Here is a 13,388-nt window from a genome sequence, read left to right on the forward strand (position 1 = left end):
CCCTTTTGAAGTTTTGTTCGTTTTGCAAGTCCTTTTGTTGTGTGATGTTTCGTTGCAACCACCGCATTGGTTGCTATCACCTGGCTCCATGAAATGTCCACTACCAAACTCTCTGGTGCTCATGAGTTCATCCATATCATTCATGTATCGCTTTGTTCTGCTTCTACCCTCGGGTTGTAGCATCATCTCTGGATCCGGCCTAATGTTAGGGTCGTGATACTCGGGCCACTGTGATGCGTCAAGAAAAGGGTGGAATCTAGATGCCCATGTTAACTTATGTGTTTGCAAGTTGAATTCATGCAATCTAACAACTACTCCATCAGAGGCGGGCAAATTCCTCTTGCGAGTCGCTGTCATCATGTGCGAGCATGGCCAATGGTACTTGCTAGGCCGCTCACAAGTGTGGCATCGCGTCCAAAGAGACACCTTAAATGAGAGACCACCATATGATTGTCCATCTCTCGTTGTCCCACCTGGCTCATCCACTTGGTATTTCATTTCAACATTATTGAAATAAGTAGCTCGCCGTATGGCTAACTTGTCTTTCCGAAACTCTAGCCACTCAGCAACTTTGTTCGGATAAATCTCATTGGGAGGTTTCTCACTATCAACAATCAACTTGTCGATTTCATCGGAGTGCTTCAGAAAATACTCATTTAGCTTGTAAAAAGTGTATTCCGCTATTGCCGTCACCGGCAACTCACGAGCACCCTTTAAGACCAAGTTGAAGCACTCAACAAGATTGCTTGTCATGTCTCCATATCTCATGCCTCCTTTGTCACATGCCCATGACCACTTGTGTCTCCCATCAATAGTCCTTTATAGGAAATCTTTCCCACCTTAATTAGCCTTCTCATATATTTTGTCCAAGCGTGTAGTGGACGACTTAACAGAGAAGGATACACATGCGGAGTTGAGATCCTTGCAAAGATCCTTGTTCTTACAAGCCGTGTAAAAGTTTGTAAAGAAGTGCCTCATACACCATCGGTGGTGAAGCCCCGCATGCCTTGGAATGTGAATATCCACGACCTTCAATATGCCTTTGTGTCTATCGAATATAATGCACACCTCTCTATTTGGAGGAATGACTGTGCTCCTCACAAGTCTCATGAACCATTCCCAGTTGTCTTGGTTCTCCACGGACACCAAAGCAAATGCCACGGGCAAAACCTAATCATTAGCATCATGTGTCATTGCTATCATGAGTGTGCCATTGTATTTGCCTGTCAAGAATGGTCCATCTATAGAGAAACGGGATGATAATGCTCAAAAGTTGCAATGCATGGGTCAAATGTCCTGAAGGCACGACGGAACACTCCTTCAATATCTTGTACATAGTGGTACATTCCTAGATTTCTATAGGACATCGCTCCCAACAATTGGGGTAGCATGGTATACGCCTCTTCCCATCCACCATACAACATTCTAAGAGCGACTTTCTTGGCCTTCCGTGTCTTCCCGTACTTGACCTTACATCCAAACTTATCGTCAACCCAACTCATCAACAACTTCACTTTAATGGTTTGATCCTTAGCTATATGTTTCTGATATTTATAACCGATGAATTCCGAGGTTAGCTGACGGTGTGTCTTCCCTGCTTCTACGGCCAGCGGTGTGCATTGGTGAGTGGCTTTGCAGCTTGTTATCTCCCACCAGTTATCTTTCATGATTCTTCCATTGACTTTCCGTTTGCATCTTTCTACCTCACATTTCATGGTGTATTGCTTGTTGCTGTCCGAGTGAACAACTATGAAAGGCTTTTGGTGTTCGACAACATACTCACACAACCACATCTTGAATTCTAGCATGTGCTCGAACATCAAACATTTCCTTAGGTAAGACATCGAAATCTCGTCGAACGTACTACTTGGGAACTGTCTAGCCTCAATTGTCTTGATCATACCACTGTCGACTATAGCCTTATCTGCAAGGCTAACCTCACAAAACAAGGGAACTTTGTGATCCCTACCGGTGATTTTTGTGTACCACTCTGCTTCTTTCTCAGTGAAGTCATCCTCGCCCAACTCATTCAGCGGGCATTCATCATCCGAGTCATCCACACAAGCACGCTTATAGATAATGTCAGGATCCATGTCCTTATGCCTTACTTGAGCCTCCACATCACCTACATTGGTGCGCCGCCTCTCATACTCTTCCTCAGAGTCATGATCATCATCATTAATCGGTGCACTACCTCAGAACTCATATTGGGAATACACATTGGCTTGTGCTTGCACTTCAACTTTATGCTCAACATCATCTACCAATGTTTGGTTCAAGTCAACTTGAAAAAGAGGAGCCTTGACCACCTTACTTGCAAACAATTTGAGTGAATTGATTGTCGACGATGCAACAACCTCCTTATATGCAACCCAATGCAAATTGGACCTGATAGGCATTGTCTTCATTCGACTCTTCTGTGCCGACCCAACATCATATCTTCCTACTAATTCAACTTGCTCACTTGCATCAACCCACTTTAATCTTGAATGTGTTTCTTCCACAACCTCATCATAACTAGGACTCTCAAGAAATATCATCACTTCCTCATACTTCTCAACAATATCAACATTCATGAATGCCTCTTTGTCAAAATAATGAATATTCACAATATTTTCCATCTAAAAAGCCAAACATAAGAACAATAAATATACCACATTGCTAATAAAACCACTTTGTCCATCCAAATTAATCATTACCCAAACCCTAAATCTTAACATCAGGGATAACCCAAACAATAAGGTTTGTTCACTAACATCACAATGCAACACTATTGAAACAATAATACTCACCCATATCATATTATAGAACTATGTTCAAAACTAGGTTTAGGAACCATATGAACAAAACAATCCAAATAGACAAATCCAACCAATAAAATTTTGTGAGATGAAACTGATTACCTCAAGGAACGGAAATGACATCGGATCCACGGACCAATCCAATCAATTAGCGAGGATTTGAGAGGGGCCAAGTGAGAGACACAAAGGGGAAAAGGGAAAAGAGCTCGGGGAAAGTCAATGGGAAAGAAGAGAATAAGTGGTGAGTGACTGGTGAGAGCAGTCAGCCACAAAAATATCTGCAACAGGAACACCAACGGTTCTAGCGTTTTCAGAAACGCAAACATGGGTTGGCGTTTCTCGCCTGGCACATTAGCGAGCAACGCGTGTTCGGCCTGGTAGTGGACCGAGGCAGCAATGAGAACTACCTCGACGTTTCTATGTGGAGTAGAAACGTCACAACCCGTGGCGTTTTCAAAAAGGTCAGATTATGAAACAGTTTCATGCGAAGTTCATTTTATGCTATGTTTCCCTGATAAGGTTAGAACAGTGATTTCGTCACCATCGTAGCACCTTTCTTTGAAATTCTAATCGAAGAAACAAAGCCAAACTGCTAAATTGGGTCGACCCAAGCGCGGAACGGGGGTGTGCACTCCAGACGCCGGTTAGCAAAAGTGGAGTGATCTGCGTCGGCGGACCGGCTCAACGGTTTGGTCGGTCAGGCCAGGCTGTCGGATGCAACCAACCACGTCCGTTAGATCTGCGCGCGAGCTGGATGAAGGCATTGAAGCAAAACATTGCAGTAAATGTTACAACCTCACCCCACCCAACCACACACGAGGAAAAAACAAAAGCCTCCTACCCCCGCGCCAGCTCGTCCATGTCCGTCGCCGGAGTAGCTCATCTGCTTGGCAGGTTACCTCGCTTGTGCCCCGTGTGGTTCTCGTCGGTCGCCGGTCCTCGTCGACCCTTCCTCCCCCGCCATGGACGAGCTCTCCGCGGGCCTTGAAGCTCGCCAGGGAGCAGGTGAGAGAGGGGATGCAACTCGCCATGTCATCAGTTGTAGCGGTTGTAGCAAAAATTGTGACGCCATGTGCGACGTAGCAAAATGCGGAGCCGTTTGTAGCAAATTTCGATGTCGTTTGAAGCATGTAGCAAAAATACGCCTTCGGCCATGGACACAACTTCGTCGGCCATGGAACAGTCTAGAGGGGGGATGCAGCTCGCCATGTCGTCGATTGTAGCGAAATCGCGACGCTATGTATGATGTATCAAATTTGGACATCGGTTGTAGGAAATTTGAACACTGGTTGTAGCAAATTTGGATACCGATTGTAACAAAAATGATGATGACCATGATGTCCGTGGTGACCATACAGCTCCAGACCGTCGTTGCAGCTCTCCTAGACGCATAGGCTAGGTGGCAACGCCGGCGAGGTCGAGCTCGCATGGGCTGGTGGAGGCGCGAGGGGCGGTCGTCCATAGCCATGGCTTCCAATCTAGGAGGAAAGAAACAAGAAAGATGCGAATCTCGAATGAGGGACGTGCGATATTAGAAGGAGGAAAAAGATAAGACAGAAATCACACGATTAAGTGGGATGACCTTGCTGATGGATCCGACGAAAACGTTTCGGCCGGCGCTATGACCGGAAACGTTTCCCTTAGCAAAATGGCTCTGTTACGGGCGCAGCACGCCCCACCCGCAAACCCTCGTCGACTGTTCTCCGCCCGCCGATGAGGCGAATCACTTCACCGCCGGCGTCTTGGCCCGCTGTCCGCCTCGGGTTCGCCTCCTAAGGCAGCGCCGCCAGTGCCCGTGCTGACTGCAGCGCTGAAGGCGCTCTACTCCAACCCCGGTCCTCGCCTCCATCCATCTGCACTGAGAGTGAATTAGGGCAATGGAGTTGTCCGTCGATGAGGAACCGAGGTTAGCACATGGCATGGCATGAGTGATTTCCTTTGCCTCTATTCCCCATTTTGCTTATTTCATTGGCACAGGCCGGGCGCGCCCCTGGAGCTCGGGTTCGGGGAGGACGCCATGGAGGCAGTAAGGAGAGCTTTCCCGGGTCAGGATTTTGCTATTGATGTGGTGAACCGAGCTTTCTGTCGGCTGAATCCGGCGGAGCGCAGCCAACAAGATTCCTCTGCCTGTGGTACCAGTGGAGAGTGTGCACTGGAAAAGCCTGTGGAATTGGAGCAGGTGGAGAACGCTGGGAAGCGCTGTGCGCAACAGGATCCCTCTGCCTCAGAAGTGCAGTTGAGCTCTGAGGAAGGGGAGCAAGCCGGTCAGCGCTGCGATGCCCCTCCTGCACCTGCAGACGTAGGTGGTGAAGCTGGCTGGGGCTGGAACCGCAGGTATGCCAAGGTTGACCTTGTGGCCGCTGCACATTGCATGTCCACTCGATATATTGTTCGTTGTTACTGGTTCACGAAATAGTCTTTCGCCCTGCTTTATAGATAAAGCAAAGATCCATATAACCACTCCATAGTCATACACCGCGATAGCCGGGGCCACGGCACAAGCTCAGCCCAAAGACAAGTAAGAAGAATGAGGAAAAAGCCACCTAGTGGCGGAAGGCTCGAACGCCTATGGCGAAGCAAGCCGCCGCGCCGTAGCCTGTAGCACGTCCAGCATGGCCTCCAGCCGCACCCTGTCCTGCTGTCTAGATAAGGGATGCCAGCCAGGGGCGGAGCTCCCGGTAGGGTGAGGCAGGGCGCCGGCCCTACCTTGATTTTACGCAAATATATTCATACATGTACGCATACATCGGCTAGTTCTACATGCATGCACACACATGACACAAGGAGAACCCTAGCGGCTAGCCAGCGGCAACAGCCGGCAGATGGAAATCCTTCAGCGGGAGGGACATCTTACACATCACAGTAATCAAGGGGTCTAGGTCATTCGCACGCAGAATGCAGTACAATACAACATGCGGGAGGGACAGGGCAGAACTTAGCAGCACGTCCATGTTGCTGATTGCTGGTGGCACCGCTGAAGGCAAAAAGTAATGGTGACTGTCAGAAAGGAGAAACAACTTTTGAAATCAAAGTGGAGAGCTATACATTTCTACATTTTTCTTTTTATGAATTATGATGCAATTTTTCAGATAATGGCTTGGCAATCTCGATGGCATTAAAGCCTCATTACCTTTATGGTTTTAGGTCGAATATACTTGCTTTATCATTGTATTTGATGATTCAGCTTGGAATCATGTAAAATGATTAATGTCTACACGATATATATTTTGATATTGCACCAAATCATTTTTAGGCTTTAGTGTTCGCCACACCTTAAATTATTTTCGTCCTCCGCCACTGATGCCGGTGCTGCATAAAAGCAAGGAATTTGAAGAGGGAGTCAGACGCCTGACTCTGAAAAATCCTCTCTATCACCATCTTATTGCGTGTCGTCCAAAGGGTCCAGGCCATCGCCGCAAAGATGAGCCAGAATAGACGGCGGCGGCGGCCGGTCTGGTTGGCCCTGCGGTGTAGAAATTCTGCGAGGTCCGGGGCCTCCCACTCGGGCCCAAGGGCCTCCCGTATGAATTCCCACATGTTTCGTGCCGCCGTGTTCGAGAACATGATGTGGGTCGTCGTCTCCGCAACAGAGCATAACGGACATAGGCCGTTGCCTGGCCCATGCCGCTTACGCAACTCCATCCCCGAGGGGAGTCGGTTACGTAGAAGCTGCCACACAAAGATCTTTATCTTCAGTGGCATGGGTGCCTTCCATAGTGGTGACAACCAGGGAGTTGGAGGCGCCCGACAAAGCGCGCGGTATGCCGTCTTGACCGAAAATTCCCGCAAAGGGGATAGATGCCAGGCCACTGAATCCGGGTATTCCTGTAGCCCCTGCGGTAAGGCGTCTAGCAGGCGTTGCCACTCGTCCGTTTCAATCGGGCCGAATGTTCGCCTGAACCTAAGGTCCCATTGGGCCTGGCGGAAGGCGTTCGAGACTAGGAGCAAGGGGTCGGTGCAGATGAAGAACAGGGTGGGGAATGTCACCCTGAGTGGCTCATCCCCGTCCCATGGGTCAAGCCAGAACTGGGTCCCCTGGCCATTCCCAATACTAAATGAGATTCCGAGGCGAATATCAGCTTTTATCTTCTGGATAGCATGCCAGAACTGCGAGCCTCCCGTACGTGAACACGCCAGGAGTGGCGCACCCCTTAGGTATTTCGCTTGAAGGAGTTGCAGCCACAAGCCACCCTTGCTACGAAGGATTCTCCAGGCCCATCGAAGCATGAGGGCATTATTCATTACGCGGGAGGCCGAGATCCCTAACCCCCCAAGCTCCTTGGGCAGGCAGATGTCAGCCCATTTGACCATGTGGTACTTTTGGCGGCCATCGGCAGCCTGCCAGAAGAACCTGGCAAGTTCCCTGTCGAAGGGGCCATGGACGCTCTCCGGCAGGATATACATGCCCATCATGAACATGGGTAGGCTAGCCAGATTCGCACCAATGAGTATCGTCTTGCTTCCCTTGGAGGTGAAACGGCCTCGCCAAGGTTTGGCCTTCGAGGCCACGCGGCCAACTAATGGGTCGAATCCTGATGCCGGGATTCTCGACTCGGCGAGGGGCATCCCCAAGTAAGATGTAGGGAACGCCGCCAACTTGCAATTCAGGTTGTCGGCGATCCAAAGCTGCTCCTCAACTGAGTAGCCAAGGATAGAGACTTCGCTTTTGTCGAAGTTGATCTTTAGCCCCGACATCGATTCAAAAGAGAGCAGAAGGAATTTCAGGTTCACGATGTCCATGCCTGATCCCTCCACCATAATCATGGTGTCATCTGCATACTGGAGGTGGGTGACACCTCCTCCAGGGATGAGGTGACCGACCACCCCTTTAAGGTGGCCCCCGATCCGGGCTTTGTCAAGAATCCCGGCAAGAACGTCAACGGCAAGGTTAAAAAGGAGGGGAGAAATAGGGTCCCCCTGTTTTACCACTGCCGAGGAGGAGAAATAAAGATAAAGTCCCACCTCACTGTTAATGTTAATGGACGTCTTGCTAGACTGCACCAACTGCATAATCCATGAGGACCATCTGTCATCAAAGCCTCGGCGGTTCAATACCAGCTGCAAGAAGGACCAATCCAGGCGGTCATAGGCCTTCTGAAAGTCCAACTTGAGGAAGACACCTTTAGTCCCCCGTGCTTGGACCTCGTGTGCGATTTCGTGGAGTGCTAGGATCCCGTCATCCGACGACCCTTCAAGAATGCAGTCTGAAGGGGGTGATCAAGCCGCTCCGCCACAGGGCCTAGCCGCGTCGCGCAAACTTTAGAGAAAATGCGTTCCAGCACATTGATCACTGTAATAGGCCTAAAGTGCCTAATAACCGTCGCCCCAACTATTTTGGGGATCAGGGTAATCACGCCATAGTTGATCCAAGCCATGTCGAAAGTCCCAATGTAAAATTCATGGAACATTGGCATAGATCACCGGTTTTATTAAATTCCAAAATTTCTGGAAAAAGACTACTAGCAGCCCATCGGGTCCCGGGGCGGAACCCGCATTCATAGAGGCGATCGCCTTGCCCACCTCATCCTCCGAGAAAGGGAGGGTAAGCTCCGCGTTCTCGGCCTCCGACACCCGTTCGTCGGGGGGGGGGGGGGCAGAAGTTGTCGGAAATCGAGGCACCACCTCGTGGTGCCATCGAGAATAGCTCCTTGTAGAAGGACTAGATGTGGGCCCGGATCTCGTTCGGATGCTTTGGAAGGTTTTCAGCCTCCCAGAGGCACAGGATAGCGTATCTACGCCGCCGACCGTTAGCAATCGCCTGGAAGTACGCGGTATTCGCCTCCCCTTGGAGGAGCCACTTCTGGCCTCCACGACGTTGCCAGAATAACTCCTCGCTCTTATATATCTCCATTAGCGAGGATTCCAGGGTGTAGCGCCTCAGCCAGTCATCAGCCAAGATGCCCACCGAGTCGTCCGGCGCATCGAGGTCTTTAAGCTGGGCGAGAAGGGACGCCTTGGGCGCTCTAGATTCCTCGCCCAGGTTGGCGCCCCACCCGCGCATAAACTGGCGGGTCAGGTGCGAGCAGTGATGCCATATGCCCGTCGCACAGTAAACCCGAGGCGGTGTAGCAGCGGCCTCCAGCCAGCGTTGCCGCACCATCTCCATGAACCCTGGTTGGGTTAACCAGCTCGCCTTAAAGTGGAACCTCCCCTGTCTAGGGGGGCATCGTCTCCCGATGAGAAGAACAGTGGTACATAGTCAGAGCCTATCTATGTGACCGCCCGCAGCGAACAGAACGGGAACCTGGCCTCCCACTGCATCGAGACAAAAACCCTATCCAGCACGCTCCGGATAGGGTCCACCTGCTTATTGGTCCAAGTGAATCGCGCCCCTACGCGTGCAATCTCACGCAGAGCTAGGTCGGCAAAGCAGTCGTTGAACAAGCGCATCCGCCCCTGGTCCACAATCCGGGAGTTCTTATCTTCTACTTGCCGAACAAGGTTGAAGTCTCCAGCAACCACAATGGGTGTATTGCAGCGGTCCACCTTGTCTCGAAGTTCGGCCAAGAACTCCGCTGACCTACTATGGTCAGCCGGGCCGTAGACAATGATCACCTCCCAACTGAGGTTCACACGTCGGTCCATGATGGACATGCTAAGGAAGAATTCTCCTCGGTCCATGTCCTCGACCGAGAACAAGTCCTCCCGGACCCCAAGCAAGATCCCCCTCGAGAGACCAACTGCTGGAAGCTACTGCCACGCAAATGTGTGGTGGGAGAGGCGCTGGAGTCCCTGGATGGAGAAGTCCTGCCGGATGGTCTCTTGCAAGCCCACAATATCAATCCCTTTTTGTCTGATGTAATCGATCAGTTGTCGCTTCTGACCCAGGTGTCCGAAGCCCCGTATGTTCCAACATAGGAGCTTCATGATGGAACAATATTCGGGGAACTAGAACGCCCCACATGTGAGGCCGAGCTAGCCCGACCGCCACCTGCGGATCGGGGAACCTGTATGGCCGGGCGCCCGCGATGGTGTCGGAGGTAGGGTCCCGCGAGGGGAGACCGGCACTAACGGCACGAGCCTCCATCTGTTGCTCAGAGGGATGGAGACGTGTGGGGGCCTTCCCCGCATCACCCTGCCTACAGCAAGGTTGCCATCGCCAGGCGCGGACGAGCCTGGGATACCCACCGGGGCCTCGACCTTGGGCTCTCTATGCCCGGGGTCGTCTGGGGTGGGGTGCACCATAGGCCCGTCGCCTCCAGGAGCAGCCCGAGGCCTGTCGGCATTGGTCCGTCGCTCTTCACGAGCTCGGGCCTCTGCTAACACCCCATCCAGCCGCTCCTTACCACATATAGCCGAGATCTGCTCCATGCGCGGACCCTTTTCGCCTCGGAACACAATGTCACAATCGGATGCCACATCACTCAGGTGTGCGAGAGCCACAGAACCAAGAATCACAAAACGAGAGTCAGAGCAATGTGAACTAGGGGTCTCCGGGGTGCTACCTGATGGAAGATCATGAGCCGCTGCACGCATGGACGCCTTCTCCACGATGGTCGGCACCCGTCCGTTAGCCAACGCCTTAGTGCCCGTGAGCCGAGCGCTTCTGTCAGGCGGCGACCGAAGGAGAGGAGGCCGACCGAGGCCTGAATCCAGCCGCGGGGGACGATGTCGACCGCGGCCGGCCCAAGTTCCGACGGGGGCAGAGTAGCAGGGAACAGCGCAGGGGACCCCAAGGTCGGTGCAGGTGGGGTCCCCGGCGAGCAAGTGGAACTAGTTGTGGAGGGTGTCTGATTTCTGTATTCTTACTGTTTATGTTTGTAAGTAGCAAAGTTGATTGGTTGCCACAAACCATGATGCATATGGAACCAGGAATACTAGATTACTAGTGCATCCTATTTGTTCCCAATCTATCTGACAAATTGCTGCTCAACAAATATCAACAGGCCCACCTGGTTGCCCCCATCCCTAGTGGCTTAAATTCTTTTTAGAAAATTTGGCGATGCACACGATGTAGGATTCTATGGCATTGCAATGAGAAAGTGCTTAATACCGTAGCAACATGCAACAAAGCCATAACTCTTGCTTCTTATTGGACTCAGGGTTAGGCGAGGCCGTATCCCAGATGAACGGGAACCAGATGCCCATCGTGTAAGTGCGCTAGAGAAGGCATTGACTGGCTTTGCGGAGAGGCAGACTGATGTTGTTGTTAATCCAACAGTCGGGACCTGCTTCGATTCGATTACAGAGGCGTATGATTTTTATAACCTCTATTCCTGGGAAATGGGGTTCGGTATAAGGTACGGCAAAAGCAGGCGGAATGCAAAGGGGGGTAAATGCATGCAGGAAATTACTTGCGTTAATGCGGTAAGAATACATATATTTCACTAGTCAGTTCTTCAATTGCAGTTGGTCCCGAAACATTATGCACTAATTATGTTGCTTGCAGGGTAAACTAAATACGGGCGGGAAATCGCGCAGGTGCGAGTGCACAGCACTAATTAGGCTACTCAGAACTGATGACAACGGATGGTATGTCACCCAGCATAGGAAAGTGCATAACCATGCTTTTTCCACTACATATGGAAACAAGGTTCATTGGCCATCTCATAAGCATCTAGACAAGTACACCAGGGATTTGGTTCGTCAGTTAAGGCACAATAATGTTAATTTAGGCGTGTACGATACAATTGCTTCTTTTTTTGGGCGAATGGAGAATGTCCCTTTCAATAAGCGTTCAATAAGGACATTGTGTGGGGAAGTTATCCGTGAGCAGGCTGATGATAATGTTAGGAAGACCATGGAGACAGCAGCTGCATCTGGAGAAAGACCAGAAAACCATACGCTGGAGGAGACGACACTCAACTGTTTGGGCATAGCCTCAACCACAATTGATTCTGCAAATGCCCCGGTTGATCCCCTGAGGTACCCCGAGAAGGACGATACACACTGGAATGCTGAGGCAGGCAGGCTGGCTGACCTGTTGTTAGCTTTTGGGGATTGTCACCTGGTGCTTAAAAGCTGCTCGTATGATGATCTCATCAACTCCAATGGTACCATGTCAGGTCTGGAAGAGGCAGTGAAGGCTGTTACACCCCATCTTCAGCAGGGTATCTTCGGTGACCTGTGGTCCAGGGCCCACAATTCTGGAGGCGTCGTGTCAGCCCAGGTGCTGACCATCAAGGACCTGTTCAGGTTCACGCGTTGGCTGACAACCACCACGGGCCAGCATAATCTACGGTGCGCCCAGCAGCGTGTCAAGCTGGTCAATTCTGGGAAGGCTGTCTTAGAGCCCGAGCAGATAGCCCTCCTCCACCTTTATCAGGCTGAGAATGATGAATATTCAGTTAAGATTAACAAGCTCCAGGGAGAAAGGGATGCGGAAATTGCCCACTATATGGTGAAAATTGATGAGGCCCGCAAGTCCTTTGAAGTCAGCATTGAAGCTGCAAAGGAGCACTACCCTGTGTCCGCCTCCTATGTCGCTCTGGACAGCAATGAACTCCGCGGGCAGTGCTGGACCATGTATCTTGCCCAATGTCGGAAGGAGGCGAAGGATCTGAATGCGAAGGCCTCAGACATCGTCGAGAAGTACGGGCCAGAGATCATACAGCGTCACCTGTTTGAATTTTGCAGCCAAGAGACAAACCGTGAGGCCCTCCTCAAGTATGCCCAGACCAAGGTCAATAACCTGAAAGAGGCAGGAGATGCCCGTGGAGAAAATACTCTTCATGACTACATGACACTCCTGGATATTGAAAAGGCTTATGCGCTACTCGCTGCTGAGGAGCAAATAGCCAATGGCCCAGTCACTTGTGGGGGCAGTGAGGATGCGGATCGCGGTAGTAGAAACAATGCCACTGCAAGAGATGAGGCTGCTGAGGGTGCTCGAGGTGATGCACAAGGTGGGGGTGAAGGTGCGTCTGAAGACCCTCCTCCGCAAAAGCGTCAAAGGAACAATCAAGACTATGTTTGGTGGTGACTCATAGCAGGTGATTCACATTTAGCACAAGAGGATCGTGTGCATGAGATGCTTCTTTATCTCGCTAGTTCAAGGTGGGATATGAGGTTCAAATTAGGTTGCAGGAGGATTCATGGATTTATAATATACCTAGGTATATTAAAATTTGTACAACGATTCCAGTACCGTCAGCATCTGTGTTGGGGAAGCTTTCGAAATGCTGTTGTGGTGTAAGCTATAATTCAGTTGATGTCTTCCCAGGTTTCCCTTTTCTAATACTGACGGCAATCTGTTGGACGCTTACCGAATCTGGGAAATGCTTCTGGTTTTGAGGGTTCAAATCTGAAATCCCATCAATCAAGGTAGATTGTGAGTGGATGACACATGTTTTTATGGACATAAAACTGTACAATAAAATATTTGCCACATATTTGATTCCTGAAGCAATAAATGTAACACATTCCCTGTCATTGTACTTGCATGGTGCATGTAGAATGAGATGCATGCATGACTACTAAATGTGGAGTAAGACTTAAAACATTTTGACTCTGATTGGACTCAAAGTTAGCATAATATAACGAAAATCTGATTTCTTTGTTTTTTAGACGAGCCCTTTAAACACCGGAAAGGAGTGAGTACATTGTTACCTCATTTATTGCAGTCTGATTCGTTAAAATTTCCTGGAA

The 13,388-nt window shown here is 50.4% G+C and overlaps 1 protein-coding gene across 1 annotated transcript; it reads left to right on the forward strand.

Annotated features, from left to right (window-relative positions):
* Window positions 1-4,631: 4,631 nt before the first annotated feature.
* LOC123395249 lies at window positions 4,632-13,172 on the forward strand. Its single transcript, XM_045090208.1, has 4 exons — window positions 4,632-4,707; window positions 4,779-5,135; window positions 10,844-11,108; window positions 11,191-13,172. Exons 1-4 carry the CDS (start codon window positions 4,679-4,681, stop codon window positions 12,721-12,723), a joined length of 2,184 nt encoding a protein of 727 aa, XP_044946143.1. The 5' UTR covers window positions 4,632-4,678; the 3' UTR covers window positions 12,724-13,172.
* The last annotated feature ends 216 nt before the right edge of the window (window positions 13,173-13,388 follow it).

This window comes from Hordeum vulgare, chromosome 5H (assembly GCF_904849725.1).
Source record: "Hordeum vulgare subsp. vulgare chromosome 5H, MorexV3_pseudomolecules_assembly, whole genome shotgun sequence".
Lineage (NCBI taxonomy): Eukaryota > Viridiplantae > Streptophyta > Magnoliopsida > Poales > Poaceae > Hordeum > Hordeum vulgare.

Bases quoted from the DNA above. Each gene is read 5' to 3' on its own strand.
- LOC123395249 (XM_045090208.1), top strand. From the start codon at position 4,679: ATGGAGTTGTCCGTCGATGAGGAACCGAG. The intron at 4,708-4,778 runs GTTAGCACATGG...TCATTGGCACAG, and splicing joins TCCGTCGATGAGGAACCGAG to GCCGGGCGCGCCCCTGGAGC. The intron at 5,136-10,843 runs GTATGCCAAGGT...TATTGGACTCAG, and splicing joins GGCTGGGGCTGGAACCGCAG to GGTTAGGCGAGGCCGTATCC.